The following is a 24,841-nucleotide window of genomic DNA, read 5'->3' on the forward strand; positions in this document are numbered from 1 at the left end:
AGCTCACTTACTATTCCTATTTATTTTTGGGTTGGAATCTCAATCAGACTGATGTAACAAAATAATGGCATGAGCCATGAGAGAACTGCCAAATCTTATTAATTTAAAATGTCTATACAAGGCCAGAACCTCACATATAAATTTATAAAAAATTTATGTACATAAAATACAGCTATGTACATGTTATAGACAATATACATTTATATAACTTCAGTTCACCAAAAGGGACACCACCTGTAGCAAATTGAGATACATTGAGAAGTTAGGAGAGCTTAAGGAGAGTTCATAAACTGTATGAAACTTGAAACTCGACATTCAACACTAAACACTCACACAGCAACTATAGGATTATAAGTCATTAGTGATTACTCGACTGCAGAGATGAACTTAATACTACCATTACCAGCCGATGACCAAACAGGTATTTTCTAAATACAGAGTGGTTCGTGTTATCCATTTCAATTTCCTACGTAAATCAAAAAACTTTATATATCTAAAAAGAATCTGGCATGTGTATATATCTGGAGGATAGATGACATGTACATGCACCAAAAACTTAAGATACAGAGGGCAAGAAAAGAGATAGCAGCATCTTACCCAACATAGTTCTGGCACAAATTTTCATGTGAAGTAGCTTGGATAATTAACTTTTGAACTTGCAGTTTAACAGATAAACCATGTTCAACTTCTCGATTATCTCCAGAAATTAAGTTGCTGTGGTCTACTGCTTGTTGGATAGAACATGCAGGTATTGAAGAGCATGAGGAAAAATCACGTCCAGTAAGTTTGTTACTCATACGAGCCATAACCACCACAGCACGCTCATTCAAAACCTCATTAGCATCACCAAGTTGATTAACAGCCTACAGAGAGACCAAATTGATTTGTAAGCACCATATAACACCACAGTTTGAAATTTCTAAGACTAACAATATCACAAACCTGAAGAAGCTCCCTTTCACGAGCCCCCCGCTGAGGATGAGCAAGCTCTTTACTGGGAGCAGTTTCTTCAGCATTTACAACAGCAGGGACATGACTAGTTGCAAACATTGACATTTGTGGAACTTCATTGAAATTGAAAAGACGCCAATTGATGAGAGGATCATGAACAAAGGCCTGAAGAACAGTTACATTTAAAAGTCAGCTTCCTCCGTCCTATTATTTACATAAACAAGAACCAAATGTTTCCTTTAAAATAATGGATTAGAAACAATGAAAGCCAGAGTAATTTTACACAACTCTTCTCCATGTGATTTCAGGAAGAAACAAATAGCTTGAAGATATAGATCATATGCACATCCTCTTATCAACTATACTGCTGTAGTAAAAATACCCATACCTGCACTATATTGCTTCTTTTCATTTTTTTAGTATTATTGTGTATATCAGAGGATTCCCACAGTATGGCTTAATAATCAATACACTTGCCCCTGATACAAAGCTTTAATGGATCAAGAAGAGGACAAATTTTAATGATGAAAGGTTCATACCTCCATCATTGCCATAACACTATCCTTATTTGTTCGGAGGACTTGCATCACATTTTCACATGTTGAACGGAAATTGCCCTCAATACCACTGACCTCCATGGCTTTCTCAAGCATTCTAGTCAAACGGAAAGGAACCTGGACAAAGAATTTTAATGCAAGACATTAACAGATTGTAATCCCATAGTTTTGTCCGGAGAGAAGCTACAGCACCCCCAATAACAAAAATGCAGTAATTGTATCAAAGGACATGCCTTTTCAGGGAACTTTTCCCGGTTCATAGAGGCTTCAAAGCAGTCTCCAAAATCTATGTGCAAGATCTTTCCACTGCAAAACAGGAATATGACCATGAAATACATAAAACTTTGATAACTAATACACTTTCTGCCTGTTTATTTTATACCTATAGCGGTGCAGCATGAGATTACTTGGGTGACGATCACCTAACCCAAGGAGGTAACCAACCTGAAACAAAAGCCATTTTATCATCAACATATATCGAATCTTTTAATTTGGATTTAATCATTATATGTATAATGCAAGTTTAGGGCTTTGATTAATTATGAAGTTCAATATCTGATATATGACAATGCTTTGCTTCCTACAAGTGCTTGAGCAAATACTTGGACCCACAATCTCAGCAAAAACTCTCCAAACTAAGTTATGATTTGTGGCCCTGAGATACCACTGCATTTACATTGAAAGCAATAATGGATAAAGAAGCTCCAGTTCTAAGCTATCAATTACATAGTTCTGCTAGTTCTTTTAATTTAAAAACATTTTAAAAGGAACAACTGTGTGATTGCGTGTCATCTAGATAGATCTTTTACAGACTACTCTTTCTGCATAGAGCTGAGATGTATTTGCATTAAAATATATTCACTTTGCCAAATTGAGAAAATTTATTTATAAGAAACTGCAGAAACCAAAAATCCTGGATGACTTCTCCAGTTGATATTAGGTCAATATGGCTTCAAACTAAGGGTGATACACTTTTTGTACCATTAATCACCACAGTAATGACAATATGACTTCATAGTAGGATCCAGTACTCAAAATTATTTACTAAAAAAAAAATATAGGAAGAAAAGAAAGAGGGAACTCCAAAATAACAGTGACAGTCCCTTCTACAGCTGGACTCTTGTAGTAATTAAGGATGCACCAAAATACAAGGTAAGTACATACCATGCTCATTACAGCTAAACTTCGGGTATAATTTGTCCTCCTCTCTAGCCACACCTCGGAAGTACGACTTTTTAACCAAAGAACCTAAGTCAAAGCCAGATTTATGCAAGTTGAGAGAAGTCAATCAATGTGACAGCAAGAATAATAAGATAGAGAGGAATATTAAGAGCACATACTCTGGCCAGATCATTTCCTTCAGTGTTTTGCAAAGCATATTCAAATACTTCAACTTTAGCAATGAGTGGTAAATGGTCATAATCAGGTGCAAAACTTAGCATATATTTGTGCTCCTGATTTAGAGTGATCTGGAACCATGAAGAACATGTAAAGTTAATTGGTGATTTTTATGCCATAAAGCCACCAGCAAATAACACACATTATAGTAGGATCATAAAGCTAAAAGGAAGTATTTGATGAACTTCAACTGACTCTTCTGGCATCTCTGTACTCCCTAATGAGCTGGTGTAAGGTATCACAATTCGGGACCCATCCAATCAACCCACTGTTTGGAGATAGTGGTATGACATCATATCGCTGAATAGACAGATCTTTCTCTGCAGTTTTTCTAGAGTTTTCCAGCAGAGTGTTCACTAAGCCAAAAAGCTGATCGAAAATTTGACCATCAAAGGATAATTATTAGCTCTCAGTAGACGAAAGGATGCAAAATATAGTAAATTAAGGTTATGTTTAAGACAGTAGGTGCAACATATGGTTCCAAACACCAGAACATGAACCATACAATCATCAACTTGCAAGTCCGTGAAATACAAAAGGACAACGGAAAAGAAAACAGAAAATACCTGCATGACACGTTCATCTTGGCGAAGATCTTCATGTCCTTTTAGCAAGAAGGCATAATCATCACCATCACTCCCATGAATAGTCAATTTCCGGGGGCGCTGTTTGGAAGTAATGACGTCAAGCTGACGTGCAAATGATGCAATGGTTACCACTGGTAATTCTGAAATTAAAAAATGGGTTTATTTTCAGTTACGCAACTCAGATCTATAACAAGACACCCATGTAAAACAATCATTAAGTTTACCAGCACGATATGTCCCAGGGACTGCAAGCTCCAAATCACGGCAATCAAGCAACTCAGGAGAAACAGACTGAAGCATGTACAGTTAAAAGTTAGTGTCATTACATTAAAATGTTGGGAAGAACTATAGAGACTGATACTTGCCTGCAGGTCTAGGGTAGTAAGACTTTGAAGTTGCTTGTCTATCCTCCTGAAAACATGATAATAGAGATCCCATGCCTGAACAATTCAAAAAGTAATTAGTAGATGCCCCATGCTTCTGGTGACACAGAAAGGAAAACAGAAGAACCACCGATATCTCACAACTAGCATCCCTATTTGACAAAGGAGTATTTATAATAGATAAAGAGCTTGAAGGACAAGCCTTAAGCTAGACAGCTTTTGATGCAAGAGTTTTCACATACATTGGTGAGAAACCTGCCCCAAACTACAAGAAGGTATAAGGACAGCAATCCCTGAAATTAGGGGACTAACCTGCCCCCAACCACAAGTAATAACATTGCTCCCCAATAAAAACAACAGTTTCTCCTACCATAAATACCAGGTAGGAAATGACCTGAAATCTCAAATATATTTAAGATCTACTATTTAGTCATCAAACATTTTGTACCTGAGTAAGCTCGGCATCTTTTCCAGTTCTCTTATATTTCATGCAACATTCATAGGCCTGTGACAAGTCATGATGGTATGCCTGCAACACCATGATGATAAAATGAATAACTGAACATATAATCTGAAACTCTTCTAAAATGCATGGTGGATTCCAATATATCAGAACAAAAAGAAAAATCATGCTCATATCACCAGAAGATAGGAAAAGTGGGTCTGGAATATTCAGTAATAATTATAATAATACAATCCAAAATTGCATAGAATGAACTGACTATGCATAGTTAACTGATCAAATCCTGGGGGGAAGATAAGCTAATTAATAGCAAAGAAATAAAGAGAACCTCTATGAATGCTCTCTCTTTTATGGTGGTATTGTCCCTCGTAGCCCCTTCCTCTAGCATCTCATGTAATGGCTCCAAGACTTTCAACATCCCTTCAATGTTATGTTCACCAAAGTATAGACGACTAGCTTCTTCTAGTGCCTCATGCCATAGCTCATGCCAAAGTATTGCAACCCTGATTAGTTCCTTTGAAACCAGTTGTGCCTGAATGAAGATGAAATCTACTTATAGATTAAACAGCTAAGAGAATAAAAGAAGGAAACTAAAGCATAAATTGATTTTAATTATTCGACCTGATCCACAAGTACACCACTGTGCTGACGCACTTTGTCAACCACTTCTTGAGCTGCTGCTTTGCGCAAATTGCTTATGGATTTACAGGCAACAAGAAGAGGGTACATGAGAGCCTGTCACAAGAATTAAGTCAGTCTAGCAAATGAAAAAGTCAAAACAATTTGAACTGCGGCAGCTACAGCACCACAAGCACCAATATAAAGTAGCAACATTCTCAGCATTTAGTTTCTTGCATTATACTATGCAACATACAAACTGACACATTCACTTCAGAATAGGTGAAGTCCAAGTGATTGTCATACATGAGTAGAATTTCAGATGAACTGCAAAAATTCCTGTAAGGTTTGACAAAAAAATATGTTCCCACCACCCCACCCGCATAAATTGGAAAAAGAAATAGAAACACTTATCTCCCCCCTCACCCCACAAAAAAAAAAAAAAAAAGGGATTTAAACAGACTTGCAAGTTTTCAATATTTATTCTAACCTAGGAAGCACAGAAACGGACATGCAATATGGGTACAACACAATACGATCATGGGAGCCAGGTAATTTCTAAAAAAATTAGGACACAGGTACAGCATAATACAGCAATAAAAAAATTCAATGTAAATTTAAATATTGATACTTTTCAATTAAATAAAATCAATTTCTTTACAAAGCTCTCTTGTCATTCAAAATTCAATTAAACAAAAATGTACATGAAAAATACACCAAAAAGGGTAAAGTGACCATATTAACATATTAATATCTTTTTTGGGGTTCAAAATCTTACTGTTGATCTATGTTTTTTGCTCTGGTAGTTTCCAGATTTGGGAAAGAAAATGCAAAAAAAAAAAAAAAAACCTCTTTTGCATGTTCATTCATGTCTTGACTGTGTTCAATTTTTTCTCTTTCTCTCTTTATTTTTCTTACCTAGCTGGTGTAATTAAAAAACCCCTTTTTGCATAGGAATTTCATAAAGCTTGAGGATTGTTCCTAGGATATAGAGTCCTCTTCTTTTTTTGTTTTCTCCCAGGTTTCCTTTTCCCTCCTTGAATCTCTCAATCAGAAGCTGGAGATGAGAGATGGTATATAAGAAGTGGAACTCACTTGAATAGAGATAGTGAAACTCTATCAGAGGTCAGGGGCAAGTACAGCAAACAGGGGTTCTCAATTCCCAAAGAGCAACTGGGAAATCTAAACTTTTTTTGCATGTCCCCATGTGTCCAACACGTATCCCCATGTTGAAGGCATGTCTGTGTTGGACACGTGTCTGACACTAGTACGCAAGGGTAAACGGGGTGTCCATGCTTTATAGATTCTAACTCCCTATTTAAATCCTTATGGGATCCATTAACAGTCTTAGATTAATTATGTCAAAAAGTGATTAGGCTTAGGACAGCAGGCTACATTAAGGAGGGCCTAAACAGATGTTAAGGTTTTTACTGTATCATAAATGATATGACAACCTCTCTTCCTTATGTAACTAAGTTTGGCCATCTGTCATAATTTAGACCTTCCACATCAGTGGGAAAAGGGCTTTGTTTGTTATAATTGTTGTGGCTGTCCTAATTTAAGAGTACAACAAGATAATCTCCTTTTGATTGACTGATTTCGGTCACTTGGCACAATTTTGCAAGTCCAGATACAAACTCTTGTTTTATTAGTCACAACACATTCTACATCCTTTCAACTTGCACCATAAATAATCACTCAAATTATTTACCAATTTGGCACTCATTAACTTTCACACTTTTCTACTCAGCAACCAGAACTCTCCCATTTTCCCACACAGCAACACTTCCACTTGCTTTGCATCCTACCATATTATCTCATCCTATTATCCACATTAGACCTGGCAATTTTGAATACGACACGTTAACACAACACGAGAAGACACGGGTTAAACAGGTTTTGGATTTAGTCTTAACGTGTTTCGTGTCAAATCGTATCTGACACGTTACGACACGTCGTGTTATCGTATTTAAACGTGTATACGTGACACATTTATTAACCTATTAAAAATTAATAGTTAAAAACTATTTTAACCTAATATAAATAATTTTAAATAATTATTTTAATAAGTTTTTTTAATTTTATAAAGGGTATAATGTAATTATACATGCTCAACCATAATTTTTAACTTTTGGTGATTATTTGATGTTATTATTATTTTTGTTTTATTATAATTATTTTTATAATTATAGATTTTAAATTTTAATAATAAAATTTTATTTAATTGTAAATAGTTTTATTTAATCGTGTTAAATGTGTTATTAATCGTGTCGTGTCGTATATTGACACGTTTAATAAACGTGTTAATCGTTTCGTGTCGTGTTACACGTGTATTAAACGTGTACATATACGTGTTTTAAATTTAAGAAACGAATATTAACGTGCCGTGTTTGTGTTTAGTCTTAACGTGTTTCGTGTCAAATCGTGTCTGACACGTTTACGACATGTTAACACGAATTGCCAGGTCTAATCCACATGCATGTGCTATACATCCCCCACAGTACCTCATGTCATTCTCATTCTCCTACACCATACACTTGATGCTTAATGGCATCATACCAATCCCACATTTCTCACCTACACTACACTTGAACTCCCAAAGCATTTCCTACTCTTCCTCTCTAAGCTCTCTCAAATTCAAATTCCCTTCAGTATTCATATGCAACATTTTTTCTCACCCTAAAGACACAATTGCCTATGAAAAGAATTCTCCCTACAGCTTCCTATAAATTATTTATTACTTGAAGCACATATAAATGCAAGTTAAAAGCTCTTCCTTGAACTATCAAATAGTAAGGTAAACACAAGAAAGGAGGAATTATCTAAAAGTTAATAACTCCATCAGTACTCAGCTAACATACTTAAAGATGAATTTTGAAGCAAAAGAGAATAGAAATAATCAAGGCAAACCTGGGGATGACTTTGTCCAATTCGCACCAAAAGTGATTGTATGAGTTCTCTCACAGCATGGTTATTTGAGTGTATTCTAGCAATTATTTGAGGTAAAACAACCAGCCATGTGTTGATATTAACATGGGTAAATCCTCTCTGTAGGGCCGTTTGAACTTCTGCAGTAGCTCCATGATTAAACCACAAGGTAAGGAGGCGCAGTATATCCTGAAAAATAGCAGAGTTAAAGAACAACACTTAAAAAGGCTCCTTTAAATTATCACAAAACAGTTAATAAGGTAACTATAACATAGTAGGTTAGATCCCAGAGAAACAGAGCTAGTGAAAGAACCCTTTATTGTGCCATTATTATCTCTTAAGCCTAAAAATTATATTGTGCATTGATAATTTTGAAATAACCCTTTATCAAGTGAATACTGTACCTGTAGACTGTCATCAACACCTTTTGAATTTGCTGCACATGCAATTGAATGAAAATATCCAGTGACAGCAGCAACAACAAACTGAGAGGCAATAGTTGGAAAGCCTCTTAAAGTATAATGAGACATGACAGCTGTATTGAACAATGCCCATGCGTGCCATGCTTTTGCCCATTTTGGTGCACACTGAGTGGCATTCCTAAATGCTGAAAGTATCTCTACAAAAAAAATAAACCATTTACGAAGAAAAAGATTGATAAGGACTTCAGCATTGAAGAACATAAATGGTCTCCTTTTTCTTTTTGTTGCTTTAATAACAAAGTACAGCAAATGAACAAATTATTAAGTTCTTAGTATTAGCTACCTTGTATAGAATCTTCATCCAACCCAGGTGAGAGTGTCCATTGCCAAGCTCCAAGTTTAAGATACATGCGGGCAAGGAGTGCAACATTTGCACTTGTACCACTCATCAAAGCAGTTGATGAAATGGATTGAATATTTGGGGAGCTTGAAAGCTCTCTAGCTAAATTCTGTAACAGTGATTTGTCAGTCATGTAAAATGATTACCAGGAAAATTTAACCAAGAAATGAGTAATTGTAAATGGTAGCAGAAAGATGTACTTATTAATTGTAGATATGCATGAAAGGCTAGAACAAAGATAAATGCACATGGAAATTGGATTTACCTGCAGCCTGGAAAATGCTTCCTTTCGCTTAAGATCATCTCCAAGTGACCATTGGTATTTCAAGTAAGCCAGCATTACTTGAGGAGGCCCATGATATCTTACATTTTCAGGAGATGCTTCCGGATCATACTGAGTACCATTCAGAACAAATTCAAAGTAAGAAAACAAACATGATTTTGCATCTGGCAGCATAAATGCAAGCATGACAGACCTGTAAGAGCTTAATTAAGGTAGACTTAGCCTGACTAATCCGTCCATTCTGCCGACAAAGAGAAGCAAACTTGAGCCAGGTTTCAATGTCTTCTGTTGGAGGTAAAACAAGAGCTCTAACTGCCAAAAGTACTTGCCAGACCTGCATATTAAAACTTAAATAGTAAGGAACCAAACTCACAAGCATGAGAAAGCATGTGATACATTGCAGGAGAGAGAGAGAGTATAAAAAATACTAAATTCAATCCACTTGGGCAAATGCAAATATGATACCATATTTACTTTGTTTACAACTACATCATACACATACAGCTGTAGAACACAACTCATCATTGCCTGAACCACTGGCTCCACCATCTAAAAGTTTTCTTTCATGTCATAAACTTCAGGGACACAAAACACTTTTGCTTCAAAAAACGACCATAAAAGTCCATATTTGTCTATTTGAAGATATTTGAGACATACTATATTTTGGGCAGAACATCTTCCATTCTTCATTAGAATATAATTCCCATAAAGTATGAACCACCAACTACATATAATGATAAAAATATGGCAACTTTGTCATTCTCTTCCAAACCAATCAACTTTCCACTAAATTTTAACTAGAAACCTCAGTTGGAAACTCACAAACCCTTTACACTCTAACTACTTAATGCAAGATATTTTTGGTGCCTCATCATGGATGTTGCTGATTTACACTGATAGCTCTTAAATGAATTATCTTCTTCCCTTCAATTGCCTCTTGGTCACAACTCAAAATTACCACCATAACACAAAACTGTTTTATAGAAAAGGATGTGCATCATAGAACTGAAATCTAAAGTATTAAATCTTCCATGCCAACCTATGCAGCCTGAAAAACTTGTTGTGTTAACACAAGCTATTAAAGAATGTTAAGCTAGAACAAGACATGAATGTTACAGTAAAGAAAGAGGGAAAAAGTGGGAGGGGGGAGGGAGACAGAGATTCCTCAAGAAATAAAAGAGGCCGTTGAGATCCCATAGAAAAGAAGGTTTGATTTCACTTCCAAGCATGACAACCCTGAAGAGTAGATATTCAAACTGAAGTAACAATTCGAATAGACTTGCATTGAAGGAAAAGAGAAAAAATGAAAGGGGAAATTAAGGAATGGGAACAGAAAAATGAAGCAACTAAAACTATTAGTTAAAAATGAAAGACAGAATAGGGGATAGTTTTCTTTCAATTCAATTTCAGCAACTTTAACTATATAATATTTGATACAGAAAACCATATATGGTGTATACTTTAGCAATATGCAATACCTACTAAGACAGAATGGTAAACACTTTTGTCAAAGTAAATAATTTACCTCAACATTACGTTTTGCTCCCTGAATCCGCTCAGTCCACATATTGCGAATTAGGGCCCGCCGCCCTTCAGCAACCGGATTTCCCACAGGGAGAGTGCAGTAATCTATGACCTGCAATAAATGATGATTTCCCCTAGTATCAAATTTTAAGAGTCATGCTTACAGAAAAGAACAACACCTAAAAAGCAGTAAATTAAATCTAAAAATATATGTAGAATGAACCTCCTCTAGCTCTGAAAGCTGCTGCACGCGGACCATATTGCTGTAAGCACGCTCATAGCTTTCCAAAACCTAAAGACGTAGGTATTAGAAATCATGATAGCAAAAAAGTAAAGACTTCTCAAGTCACTAAATACTTGAATTTGTAAACTTCATCACCAGAAATATTGGGCCCAAAAAAATAAAAGGAAAAAACCTTCATCACTAGAAATCACAAAGGTATCTTTCAACATATTGCTACAAAAACCAACTATTATTAGATATAGCATGGAATTCCCTGAATGACAACAAAAAGCTTAAAGTTTTACAATTTTATGTGAATTAAATAATTTCATGATTTCTTATTTCATGTAGCAAATGAGCCTTACAAGTCATAAGAGTCATTGCCATACCAACAAAGTCAGAGAAAAAGCGCAATGTTCTTTTCCTTTTATGTGCCAATCCAAGTATCCACACAACAGAAAAGACTGGGAAAAGAGGGGGTTGGTAAATATACCTAACTAGTGTTTTATGTTTTCTTTAACTTTTCTGAAAGCAAGAGGAAGCCAGAGTTGTGAAGACTAGGAATATGAGACAAAATTACAAATGGATGGCAGCGGGAAGTGCACATGTTGGATATGTATTGGAAAATGAAAGGTAGAGATATTGAGTATTGACTAGCATAAAAAATGAAAGGAAATGTCCAGAAGAAAATCTAGTAAGCAGTTCAAAAAATTGAAGGAGTTTAAGAAACTAACCAAAGCAGCAAGCTCTGTTGCTAGGCATTTTCTAGCTCTCTCAACATACTCCCGTGCCTCATCATACTGAGAAATGTAAATAGAAATAAATGACAGTATTCACATGAAATAATAAATGTAATAGGAGTATAAGTACAGGCTAAAAAGAGTACCTTTCCCCTCCGAACTAACAGAACAGCTCTGAAGAATGTACCATTACTGCTTCCATCACCACTAGCAGCAGTGTTCCCTAAACCTCGGAGTTTGGTTTCATCACCATCATCTAATCGAGACACATACTCAGCCATTTGATCCCATTCTCCCATATTCCAAGCAGCATTTGCAGCCTAGAAGAACAAACTCATGAAGATAAGTAAGCATGATATAGAAAATGTTGATGTCTACAACAGCAGAAACAACCAACCATTGGTGCCATTTCCAATCGAGCAGAGGGCTCCGCTGGAGTCCAATACTCTTTGCACAAGTTGTTAAGCTCTTCCCATCGAGCCAATGCAGCAAGGCATCGCATCCGTCCTACAACATACACACCATATTAAAGCATTTTAAGAAACCAACATAAACTAATATAGGAAGCAAACTATCTTTTCTAAGCCCGAATTACTGTTAGGCAGAATAAGGATATTTGAAAATCCTACTATTGCCAATGAAAATACAAATAACTGATGTATTACTGGAACCTTATTAGTAAAACAAACAATAATTTCTAAAGGTAACAAATTCTCAGTTTCTCTTAATTATAAAAGAAAAATAAATTAAAAAAAGCGCAAGAAAAACCCTAACCACAAGTGTCCAAAATAAAATTTTAAAAATTAATAAATGAAAAGAGGTGATGAAAATTTTAAGCCATCAGTACTCATTTTGATACAGCAATGTAATTCATAGTGTGAATAGTGATGCTCTATTAAACTGATAAACAACTTTTCAATTTAAAGAAGAATATCACTCTTCAATCATATATTATTTCCATTTTTCATAAAGTCCCATAATCCTAATTTGGACAAAGCGTAAACAATAAGACTAGTGAAAACAGTTTTCTCATAAATACGACGGTGGAAAAAATAGTTCCAACTATAATAACTCAATAATGTCATAATACCTAATCACATAACTGCGTCCGACATAAACAAAGAGAAGTCCAAATATTTGTTCTCACAATAAAATGTCATCCTAGCTAATTAAATTTGCTGCAATCTGCTTTTGCATTCCTTTAGAGAAATTCTAAGTATTCATTGTTTGTGATATATATAGTAATCAAGAGACTGCAAGTATTAGAAGAAAGAACAAAATCACTAATTAAATTAGCCATCATAAAGGAGATACCCAGTGTAGCTTCTAGAACAAGATGTGGGCTCGATGCTTGAGTGGCTTTAGCAGTGTATGCCTTGAGAGCATCATCCCATCTCTGCAGTTTCTCATACCTAATAAACATAAAAACACGTAAATTGCCCCCCATTTTTGACAAGCCTACAGACTTGAGAAAGACAGTACGAAACAGTAATTGAGGAAATAAGGAAAGAGAAGCAGAAAACTACAGCAACATAAAAGCTCTCATGTCTAATACCATGACTCCTTCAACTGAACATCCAGATGTTGCTGGGCATAGGTCAATATTCCAACAGCAGCCTAAAAAGATTAAAAAAAATGACAATTCACAACCTACTTCAAAGAGAATATATTAGTGGGAGAGAGAGGGAGAGATTTTAACTAACAGGTAGCTGTTACATATATAGTTACTTACCTCATGCTGGTGTAACTGATTATTTATGTGTATGAGAGCTTCAACTACAGCAACAGGGTTAGCATCCATCTTTTTCGAGCGGGCACCTTCAAATTCCATTTCTTTGTAATGCAGAGCCTTAGCAAATGCTCGACACTGATATGTGACACATGAAAGATAATAAAACTTTCACTGTACAAAGGGCACAAAAGCATATTGTACAATAGTTTTTCTCAAGGAAAGCACACCTTTTCAGCAAGTGCACCAAGAAGACGGATGTCTATAGGAAGAGGTCTTTCATCATGTTCCATGAATTCGGCCTGAAATGGTCACATATATTCTTTTAAATAAAAGAAATACATTACAGTCTATTTCACATGCATACTATCTAGATTGCCCCAACAAAAGGGTTATTATGCCACAATTGCTTATTGGCTACAGCAAAGGGGTTCCTTTATCACATGACTGCTTATGTGTTCACCTCAAGTTGATTTTGCCATATGTGTTTTAATAGTGCTTGTAGAGCAGTTCTATAATGCCAACTCTTTAAACAATGAAGTGATCAAAAGAATCGAAAATTGTCAAAAGCAACAAAATAATATTGCATGCAGATTACTAGGGCATCATTAAAGTGAGTCTATGAAAACAACATTCCCCCTATAAACAGATGTTGAAACAAAAATAACCTCATGCTTGAATCAAATAGCTCACATTTCAAAAAAAAGGTAAAGAAAAAGTAATATAATAGCTTACAAAAAGAAAAGGAACAACTATTGGCTGAGGGGACATACCAAGTTAAGAAGAGTAGCCAAAATTTCAGGAGGGATATTTGGAGAAGAAAATGCCATCTCCAAACTTCTTACCAGCTGCCTCTGACTAGACTCATTCAGTTGAGACCAACAACTAACGAAACCAGCAGCAAACAACTCACGCCCAACAAAAGGCTGCAAAAGGAGCAGATTGGAAACCTAACTCTAAAAGGAAAGGATATACAAACATAAACCTGTAAAAATACCTGTAACTGTGCAAGCCGAGCACAGGTTCGTAAAGCCGGAGAAGGAGATTCTTTTAAAAGTTCAATGCTAAAATGCCTCATCCATTCTGCCCAATCTTCTTTGGTACTGCGCTGAGAAGCCTCTCCAGCAGTGCGCAACCTGCCATCATTCACCTACACAAATACCTTTCATGTCAAAGAAGGCCTCTAGACTACATGAAACAAAATATAAGATAATTATTAAATAAAGAAATGAAAGTTAAAATACAGTGTGACTTGAAAGCACAATTCCGTCAGAATAGAGTCTAAGATAACTGACAGAAATGACCCAATTTTTGTGAAACCAGCAAGAATACACCATGGAGAAACTACACAAGATTAATAATGATATATATAAATTGTCAGCATTCACACCCCACATAAAACCAACCAGTGAGAGAAATAAGAAAAAAAGAAAGTAGCATAACAAGCCCTACCAAGTCAGAAACTGGTCAGACCAGGAAGAGCATAAAAATGTCCAAGCACAATGCCACATGACTGCTAACAATGAATTATGTCTAATTTTAAAATTCATAACAGCCCTAAGGAAATCTAGAAAAGAAACAATATAGGGTTAACACTACAAATAAGTTGTAGACTCAATCTTTCTGTGCACATGCTAAGTGGCAGATGGCTTGCATATGTTCATGCATACAGGGCCAATTTTATTACCTACCGCATTAAATATAATATTCTCATTTTATGTAAGAAAATTGCCGATCATGCATTCATTTCAATCCACTCTTCCATAGAAAATGTTTTTTACTGCACTGCACATCATAATATTTTAACAAACAAAGTAGTCTAGCAAATTAACTTAACTAGAAATCTGGTTCAGCCAACAACTTAGACTTAGCCCACTACATCCTTAGGGTAAGTTAATCCAATACTGACTATATGCTACATGGAAATACTTAACAAGATTTAAGAGATATGAAGAAAAGATAGTCTCCAAGCTTCCTCCTCAAGCCATAGCTAGCATCTAAATTTTTGACATTATCTTCACATAGTTAGGAATCTAGGATAAGCTCTGCAGAAAACAAATTAAAAAAAACAGCTCAACATATAGACAGAAAAGGATGATACCTGGTGGCCTCTAGTATGTCTTTGCACATCATTCCCATCTTCATAAGGAGCATTCTCCATATCATTTAATTGGTCGCTAACAACCTCCACTGGAAGTCGCCGACTTAATCTTTGTGCTGCTGTGCTCCCCACAATTAATGGCTCACGTCGTCGCAAACGACCTTCAATTTCCTCAAATTCTTTATGCTGGAAAAAAATTACTTAACATTAAATATTATATAAGAAAAAGATGAGGGAGCAGAGAGTGAATCTTCCATGCTAAAAATACTGAAAAAGTAATGACAAGGTAAGAAGCAATACCCGCAAGCGATGTCTCAACAAAAGTTTGTGTATTGATGGGATAAAAATAGTGAAGTCTTCTCCAAGGGCATGAGCCAGACAACAAAGAGCATCAACAGCATCCTTACGGAGCTCATCATTTTTCCTGTAAATTAAAAATCTTTATAAGATTAGTACATACACATAGCGAGGTGCTTCCATTAAGCCTCCTCTGATGCTCTCAGCTCTTCCACACTTCCAACCCATTAGAGCCATTCATTGTTTATGACCATTAGTGCATCCTACTACTGTTAGAAATAAATTACTTGGCTCACAGAGTATTAGTTTCTATATCGAAGTATCAGAAACATTTACCAATTACAACCAAAAAGTGCTTTACCAAAATGAGTTTCTTGATTTCAAATTGTCAGTTAATTGTATCCTATATTATCATAAACAATCATTTATATTATTCTTTCTTATTTAGTTCAAAAAAACCTCTAGGAAATTTTGAACCAAATTATTACAAACCATTACCACAATACTCTCATGCATTATACTCTGTTTTGGCTCCAAAACCAAACACATAATGTAAACAAATCTAGATGTGGAAAAATGCATGCACACTTATACTCCTGATAAGAGGCAAGTGATATACCACACATAATTTTAATATATATACTGTTTTCAATGGAAGGAACAGATGACTCACCCATCTAAAACTAGCTTCAAGTGATGTACAAGAGAAGATATGTGACCTGTAACCTGATTTACAAGAATGAAAACCCAAACAGAATAAAAGTGACAGTTGAATAAAACGTGAACCCACAGGTATTAACAAAAAAACTGAATAACTGATTTTAAAATCTCATTAAAATGCTGGCTACCTACCTGAACACGAGGGATCAATCTTGTCAAAGTTTTGATAGCGGCACGTCTCATCTCCACAGAAGCATCCACTTTAAACAATCGAATAAGGGCAGGAAGAAGTAGATGCATATGCTCATCCAATGTCCCTATATGGCAATCATAATAAGAAATCCCTTAAAAGGTTTTCATTTAAAGAAGCGCAAAATTAGATACATAGGAGCAAAACAATAAGCTTCTATTCCCAAACTAAAAAAATTTAGTTTGGACAATCATAGAAAAATTCTGGCCAAAAAAAAAAAAACCATAGAAAATGAAAGCTTCATATATAAGATTGTATAAAATAAAACATGATAAATTCCACTTTCAAACTTCTATAATCTGTGAACTACTATAGAGATTTATAAAGCTATATTCAAGATACTTATTCTTCTTTTACTTAATCAGCACTCTCCACATGTAACCTACAGCATTACAGTTGAAAAAGAATACACTTAAGCTACCTTACACAGATTCAGGGATGAGTATTGTACACAGGTATGTATAAGGATAGATTCAATTTTTTCTAAGTTTTTCCTCATATTTGGAGGGCCAGACCTCCATACTCATATCCTTGGGATACGTCTCAAACACAGGAACTTCATGCCAAATAAAGAGTCAGAGCAACATAGCAATTAAGTCCCAGAAATAAAGAGTACTAACCACCAAACACTTCCAGGGTATGGAGAATGTCAAGAACATATGTGTAGTCATTGCAACGTTCTGCATCACTCAAAACTTGAATGCAACATGGAAGAATAGCAGGAAGATGCTTTCTGAATTCATCATTGAGAGCTAAGCAAAGCTGCTCAACTAGATGCAGTACCTAAGAAAGACAAGTACGGAGAGTTCAAGAGATAAGATCATGACAGAAACAATAAATCAAACTATCTAAACACAGGAGATGAGGGCACAAATTTTTTGTAACTGTAAATTAAAAAATTAACATACTGGAAAACCACGCGAAGGGCGATTACTATCTGGCAAGCTGAATGATGACCATAATTCAGAAATTAAAGAAAGCAGCTCTGGCAAATATTTACGAATATGCTGCATGAGCACATCAAAAACCCAAAATCAAATGCCAGAAGAAAGCTAATTCCAGTTACATTCATCAAGTTTTCAAGATACAAAAATTATACCTGACGCACAATTGACACAAGAGTGCCCAGCTTCCATGTTATAAAATCCTTCAGATGATCATCACATGTACGAACAATCTGAAAGAGATCAGGCAAGACCTACAGAAAGAAAGGAAGATAACAACCCACAGTTCAGTAAATCAATCTATAAAAAGACAAGTATAAAAACTAAACTCAGCTAAAAAAATTAATAGACAAACCTTTGGCAAGTATGGAACACAACCCAGACCCATTGACTAACCTCACAAAAAAAACAAAAATATATAACTCAAAGAATGTTACAAATCATAAACTTCTAAATAAATGATACCTATAAGATATATTGAAGTACAAACAAAAAAAAAATCCATAATAGTTAACGCACCTTGAATATAAACATTAGAGATCCAACCACCTTTTGGTGGTAACTAGCAAGTGAAGGATCCCTAAGAATTCGCATGAGAGAATTGATAGCAACCTGGGTTCAGTTATTTAACAAAAAATTAAAAGGTTCTACAAGAAACAAACAATAAAATGTAAAAACAAGCAGGAGCAGCAGAAGAAGAAGAATAAGTTAGGTTGGGCACTACAGTGGAGTAATAATCTTCAGATGTAGCAAATGATGGCCAAAGGTCCATGGGCAGTTCATCCATTGATGATGGAATATGTTGACCTGAATCACTGGCAGGACGGTTAACATCTCCATGTGACCCAGAAAGGCTTTGCTGATTTCTTTTATGTGCATGGGGATCCAAAGCACCCATGATACCAAGAACCTGGGGAAGTCCAAAATAAACTCAGCATCACAAAAGGGCTAACATGGTATAACAACATGTAGTAGTTCAAGAGCAACTACCTTTAGTACTTCTCGTCTGGTAGACCACACTAACTCCCCATTCAACAATTTCAAAAGTAAGCCAAGTAATTGTGGGTATTCATTATATGGAGCAATAACATACCTGTAAAATCCATACAGCAAAAACCATGAACAAAACAGAAAAAGCAAACATTCTAAAATTAAAAAATGTGGATTTAGCCCAAAAGTCCTCTGATCATTCCATTTACAAGCATCAAGTAATAAGATGGAAATTGTTCAACCTTAGCCTTAATGATTATGTGATTCAAAAGGTGCTGTAAAGAATAGAGGAGAGTGAAGCCACCTAAGTGCCAAAAATACTACTTTTGAAACAGTACCATCTACTTAAAGTTTCATTTATTGGTCATTTTCCTTAGCAACTTCCTACAAAGAAATTAACACTTTCCCTCTCCCTCAATTTCTGCCTCATCAATTTCCATTGAGAGCTCCTTTTTCTATGGTCATGCAGAGTGCAGACTGCAAAAGCAACATCACATGTCTTACATACCCAGTGCTCTGTACAACTTGACCAAGAGTAGCAACAGCTACTTCGCGTCTTGTAACAGCTGCCCCATCCAATAATGCTTCAACTATTAAAGGCATAAGTTCAGGGATATATTCTCTCATTGCAAAACCGCCCTAAAATAAGTCACAACCCAGAAAAAGAAATAGTAAGAGAACATGTTCACAAGTAAACTTGCATATGAGCCAATTTAACACAATTGATGGAAAGACGATGTTTTCCTAGGTCTATCAAACCAAATATCTATACTACAAGAATGGTGTGATAAGTAAAAGCAAAAGTTAGCCCACCACTCTAGCAAGATCTCCAACTGTTACAAGAACTCCACTGATAATACCATTATTGGCATTGACTCCAGTGCCCTCAAGTAGTCGTGCCACAAGTGCCTGAAAAATCAAATATTCAATATCACAGAATCACAATAAAGGTAAATAACAACCCCCTGCCCCCTCTCAAAAAAAAAAAAAAGAGCTAGAGCAAAAGAGGAAAAGTGGAATGAAAAGAACGAAATAACACCACATGACGAAGTAAACCTTGTGCACAGGAGCAATGTACGGGAGTATTAGTCGTTCACAGTTGCGTATTAAACAACCAAGCAACTTGGCACTCTCTTCTCTGCATTTATTATCTGCACTGCTTACAATGCAAGAGAAGTCAATGCTTCACACTGCATAGAAAGGACAGAAAATTCTTTTTCTTTACCTTTGCCCTAAATATGTCAATAACTGTATGAGATGACGACGGAGTGCAGGAAGAACATATGCAGGATTTTTCTCTGATAATCTCCCAGCAACTGAGATAGCATATTCTCGCACATCAAAATCCTATAGCAACAGAAACATTCTCTATTGACAAATGTGCAACACAAAGTAACTAAAAAACTGGAACCAAAAGCATAGCTGTTTCAGCACATGCTCATGGTTGCTATCAAGATTAGAACCCCAGAACTGTTTCAGCACATGCTCATGCTTGCTATCAAGATTAGAACCCCAGAACTGACTTACATGAGACTATCCTTAATCTAAGCAATATGCATGTCTCCACACTTCTTGCAAAACGCATTTCAAAAACAAAAGTGAAACAATTGGTACAAAAATAACAATTTGTTAGAAAAATATCATTTACAGGACACAATAGTGAGATAGTTAAGGCAAGAGTAGCTTAACCATAATCAGGGGAAAAAGACAAAGCAAGACATTGAATATTAGATACAATGCCTAATTTGGACAAGACTTACCACTCAGTAAATATCAAGTCTTTTTTATCTAAGGCAAAAAGCTGACAAACCCTATAATTCAACTTTGAACAAGAAAACTCATACACTTACTAATTTTCTAATTTCTAATTTAAACAAAAGCATTGCTCAAGTCCACCCAGCATCATATTATCAACTATCAAGAATGTGAAATCTTGTAATTTAGATGATAACATTATAATTTTTATTATTTCAGAATCCAGCAGTTCAAATATTTTCTTAGACATGCAGCCATCAGACAATTAATAGGCCTATACAAAAATCAATTAATAAAGAGACATGTAAAGATGACAGAAATTTTCGCGATAATGTAAAATTAGATAAAATCACACCTCATCATTTAAAGCAGCAAAAACTGCACTTAAACTATCAGCCTGTGCTAAAAAGTCATCGAAACCTCTATTTCCATGGAGAGAGGAAAATATAGAATGGCGAACAGTAACATCAGCATCTGCAACAGCTGCAATGAGAAGCTTCTCCACAAGCTGCAGAAACCCAGTATCAATTTACGAGCAAGCATAATGCATCAGAAAGATTCTGACACAGGTAAAATTCAATACATTAATCTCATCACAACACTTAATAACTTATAATTAAAAAACAAACAAACAAACCTCCTCAATAAGACGCCTTCGTTTTCCTCCAGCTCGGTTCGACCGACTGGAACCAAATTGCATGCACACAATACCAGAAAAAGAATTTGCTACTAATTTGCAACAGCATAAGGCAGCATCTTTTCGTGTGGCTCCATCCTCATCATCAAGATACACAACAACTGATTCTCTTGCAAACTCAAGAAGTTCATGTCCCTAAATCATAGAATAGATTTAGTGCTCCATTACAGTTTTCATCAGATATCCAGTACAATATAGGTACACACACCTTGAAATTAAAACGAGCCAGAGTCTGCAAAGCAAGCTGAACCAGGGCTGAACCACTAAGCTCAGACACTGGCTGAGGAATATTTGCAGCAGTGCCTCGAACCAAGGCAGCAGCTGGCCTTGCCTGAAAATATGGGGACTTTGAAAGAACCAAGGATATGGAATCAAGAAGCCGATCTTGAATAGTGGGTAGCAAAGACGGAATGCTGAAACAGAACCAAGTATTTGTGAAATTAACATCCCTCAATTAGTCTCCAAAAGCATCTAAATACAAAGCCCTGACCGCCCACATACCTGACAGTTATTTGCTCAAGTGCTTCAACAAGAGTAGGAGAAAGACCAGCAGAAAACATAACATCAAGGAGACCACGGACATGGGGCTCCATTGCAGGTCCCATGGCTTTTGCAATGTTTCCAACACAAGCCAAAGCTTCAAGTGAGGGTCTACCTCTGCGTGGAGCAATCTGCAAATAAAAGAATATATATGCAAACAGTTAGACACCTTGTTCCTTATCAAATAAAAATAGCAGAAACTTCAATTTAAAAATCCAAACCACAGAAAATACAACTTAAAAAGGGAAATAATGAGACTTATGAGACTCACTGCATCACGTAAGTGAGAGGTAATTGTCGGCAAATAGTGGACAAGCTCTCCGTCCAAAGCACCAGCCATCTCCCCAAGGGCAATAAATCCACTGGCACGTTCAGCCGGTATTCTTAGAACTGTAAGGATATGATTCATGCAAATCTGCCAGATATCACAATCGAAAATACACATAATTTAGGTCTACATGCCAATTATAATAACGTATTTGTACAAGGAGCAACGATCACTAACCGTCAAGTAGTTTGTTACAAATCGATCACGCAAGAAATGAGCAATGCGAGGTAGCAATGAAGTTATGCTCAGGCGCACAAGCCGATCACGATGCTCTAGGTATTTAAGCACAATTTCAGCAACTTCCCTATACCTTGACATCATGAACTCACCAGTGTTCCTGCCCATATGAAGTTTATCCACGTCAAACACTAATATCAATTATAGAACAGAAAGGTAAATGATGGTTCTTGGCTAGACCATCACATGTCAATGGCACACAAAGAGAACAATCATCCCAGTGTACCACTAAACAAAACGTGCACAATTATGTATCATTTAATATGACACTTTATCAAATCTTTCCCACATGGAACAGATAATATTCTTCTCCTAAAGGACAAGCAGACTACAATGACTAGTACTAGATATACATGTATAAAGTATTCACGAAATAGAAATAGCAGCTAATCAGCACTAGGTGCAATGGGATCTACACATATGTGTAAGTATGTATAACACTATTCAGTCTGCTAACCAGTCGCATATAAATATATACACATATTTATCAAAAAGAAGGCATATAATTTATCTAGAAGAAATTATCATGATATGAATCACCAGATAGAGAGTGCACAAAAGACAAATAGAAAAAGTCAAAAGAAAGATATTCTTATTTCTTTGTTCTTTTTTTTTTTTGGAAGGGGAGGGGGGAACCAATTGAAACAAAGCTAGAAACCAAAAGTTACTGAAGCCAAAGCCATGTTTCATTAACAAATAGCTATCATACCAACCTCAAAAGCTCTCCAACAGCAAGCAAGGAACCATGTATACTGTGAACAGGAGCATTTTTTCCCAATCCATCTTGCGTAGCCTCAAACATTCGATAATACCTGTCAAAACACATTCAAAATTTAGTTCAGAAGTTACAAAATTGAACCGGCACAACACAGGTCATTAACCAATTAAGAAAGGCAACAATAAACCCTGCCTCATCTACACATAAACCAGAAAACAGGAGCATCAAGGAATGTAACCAAGCCAAGCAGGCCCAAGCTCCACCAAGATTAGCCCACTACCAAGCATCATTATTGCAGGGTGAGCTATAAGTCCTCAACTCTTGAGTTTCTTTGCAATTTAGAGAGCATAATCAGATCAAGAGTAGGAAAAGGGGAGGTTTGGAACAAAAAGAAGGATATATCAAAAATCAAGTAAACCAACAGCAAATAGGAATTCAACTCAGATGACCAGAAACTAAGAAACTATAAAGAAATGTTTCTACTATTTGTTCATTTTTAAATAATTTTCTGAAAGGTAGAGTGCTAATGTTGCTATTGAGTTAAAATCTATGAAAAGAAAAAAGAATAAAATGTCAAAACTTTGAAAAGAAGTAAACTAACCACTGCACGCGCCAACGCGTCTCACGTTTTTCAATAACACGAAGACAAGCTCGCAATGCCTCCACAGCACGCTCACGAACAGCCAATGTTGGATCCCTCAATGCAACCCAAATAGCATCTACGAACTCAGGTACATGGACATTGAATACAGTTGAAGCATTTTCTGCCATTTCCTAGAGTAATAAAAATGCAAAGCTAGCTTCAATAGAATAATATTTTTCAACAAAAATAAACTATAATTCACTTAAAGGATATAGCAATTTCCTATATAAAATCAACAAATAATGCTTTTCAAGACAGCCATTCTTAGCAAACAATAAAAATCTCACATCGCACACACCTTTAAAATTAAGACAGCAGCAAAACGACGATATTCTACTCTATCCCCACGAAGCCACTCCAGGGCAGTTCTGACCTGAGAAATATTCACAAATATTAGATATTATTCCCTTAGGATTATGCTACAAGATTGGGGAAGTCATGATAAACCTGAAACTCCACTTCATCTGCAGTCATTGCACCACCAGCTCTAGCTAGATGGCCAAGAACTTTACTAGCAAGGACCAGTATTTCAGGGTCGCGCTTAACCTCAAATACAGTCCGCATATAATTAGAAAACTTGGAAACCTTTGAGGCATTCTCCCCAAGTGCAACGTCTATCAACTCGTCAATGGCTCTTAAAGCTCCCATGTTTTGTGCAACATCGATACTGTCCAAAAGGCTCGAAATTCGCTCATATAACTGGTCCATAAACCGGGAAAATGCTTCCCCGCTAAGATCACGAGCTTCTTCTTCCAAATGCTTCTTCAATGCTAATGAAGCTCCCTCCTGTTCACGATAATAGAAAGCCGAACTCAAATTCCCTCCAAATGAAGGATAATTGATTGAACCGTTAAAGCAATCTATTTATTATGGTTTAGGGTTTACAATTCCTTGAAACCTCTAACAGAACGACAGAGAAAAGCGAGGGAGTGAAGTAGAAACGATTTACCTTAGGGTTGCCACGGGTGCAGAGGTCGGCGAGTATACGATTGAGAGTTTCGGCGCTTCCACCAGCGGGGCCAGAGGCGGCAGGCCCACAGAAGCGGAGGCTCTGTAAAGTCGCCGCCATTTAGCCCCCCAAACTCTTGATATCCAACCCTAAAACCCTAATCTATGGTTTATTCTTTGAAATGCCTCAGATCTTGGCTCAAACGCATTGAATCCAACGACACTCGATAGAGAAGAAGATAGCAGTAGAAAATATAATATGAATACTTGTAAGTATAGTGACGTTAAAAGTACGCGCGGGGTGTGACAAGCTTTCACTTGACAATACAAACAGAAGCACATAAATGGCACTTTCTTGGCCCCTTTCTGTTTATTCTCTTTTCCTCACATAATAGCGTTTAGTTCACGATGGTTAAAACGGTTTATAACCGCGTACGGCTCAACCGACTTGGGTAAATTGAGAATTATTCTGACAGTAACGGTAAAGCTGCAAGCCCGCAACGGATAGATTTATACTATAAGAAAGT

The 24,841-nt window shown here is 36.2% G+C and overlaps 1 protein-coding gene across 1 annotated transcript; it reads right to left on the minus strand.

Moving 5' to 3' along the window:
• LOC18608126 (serine/threonine-protein kinase TOR) lies at positions 55-24,656 on the minus strand. Its single transcript, XM_018115381.1, has 57 exons — positions 24,316-24,656; positions 23,814-24,152; positions 23,665-23,739; positions 23,325-23,497; positions 22,719-22,817; positions 21,946-22,105; positions 21,712-21,855; positions 21,402-21,571; positions 21,109-21,313; positions 20,841-21,035; positions 20,559-20,711; positions 19,674-19,795; positions 19,505-19,604; positions 19,262-19,357; positions 18,957-19,087; positions 18,449-18,551; positions 18,183-18,368; positions 17,978-18,070; positions 17,814-17,849; positions 17,614-17,712; positions 17,423-17,521; positions 17,135-17,297; positions 16,457-16,581; positions 16,278-16,330; positions 15,608-15,731; positions 15,308-15,493; positions 14,204-14,356; positions 13,980-14,132; positions 13,437-13,508; positions 13,210-13,344; positions 13,033-13,094; positions 12,792-12,889; positions 11,875-11,984; positions 11,624-11,797; positions 11,472-11,537; positions 10,738-10,806; positions 10,516-10,626; positions 9,184-9,324; positions 8,973-9,101; positions 8,651-8,816; positions 8,290-8,504; positions 7,868-8,074; positions 4,961-5,074; positions 4,668-4,871; positions 4,325-4,405; positions 3,859-3,933; positions 3,718-3,784; positions 3,473-3,633; positions 3,102-3,275; positions 2,849-2,977; positions 2,673-2,756; positions 1,891-1,952; positions 1,742-1,814; positions 1,491-1,625; positions 943-1,116; positions 598-863; positions 55-234 (listed from the first exon to the last, which is right to left on the minus strand). The coding sequence occupies exons 1-57, from the start codon at positions 24,433-24,435 to the stop codon at positions 216-218; spliced, it is 7,428 nt and encodes a 2,475-aa protein (XP_017970870.1). The 5' UTR covers positions 24,436-24,656; the 3' UTR covers positions 55-215.

Source organism: Theobroma cacao, chromosome 2 (assembly GCF_000208745.1).
Source record: "Theobroma cacao cultivar B97-61/B2 chromosome 2, Criollo_cocoa_genome_V2, whole genome shotgun sequence".
NCBI lineage: Eukaryota > Viridiplantae > Streptophyta > Magnoliopsida > Malvales > Malvaceae > Theobroma > Theobroma cacao.

Bases quoted from the DNA above. Each gene is read 5' to 3' on its own strand.
- LOC18608126 (XM_018115381.1), bottom strand. From the start codon at position 24,435: ATGGCGGCGACTTTACAGAGCCTCCGCTTCTGTGGGCCTGCCGCCTCT. The intron at 16,582-17,134 runs GTTAGTACTCTT...ATTGCCATATAG, and splicing joins TACCCTGGAAGTGTTTGGTG to GGACATTGGATGAGCATATG. The intron at 10,627-10,737 runs GTTCATTCTACA...CATTTATTGCAG, and splicing joins AGCTTTCAGAGCTAGAGGAG to GTCATAGATTACTGCACTCT.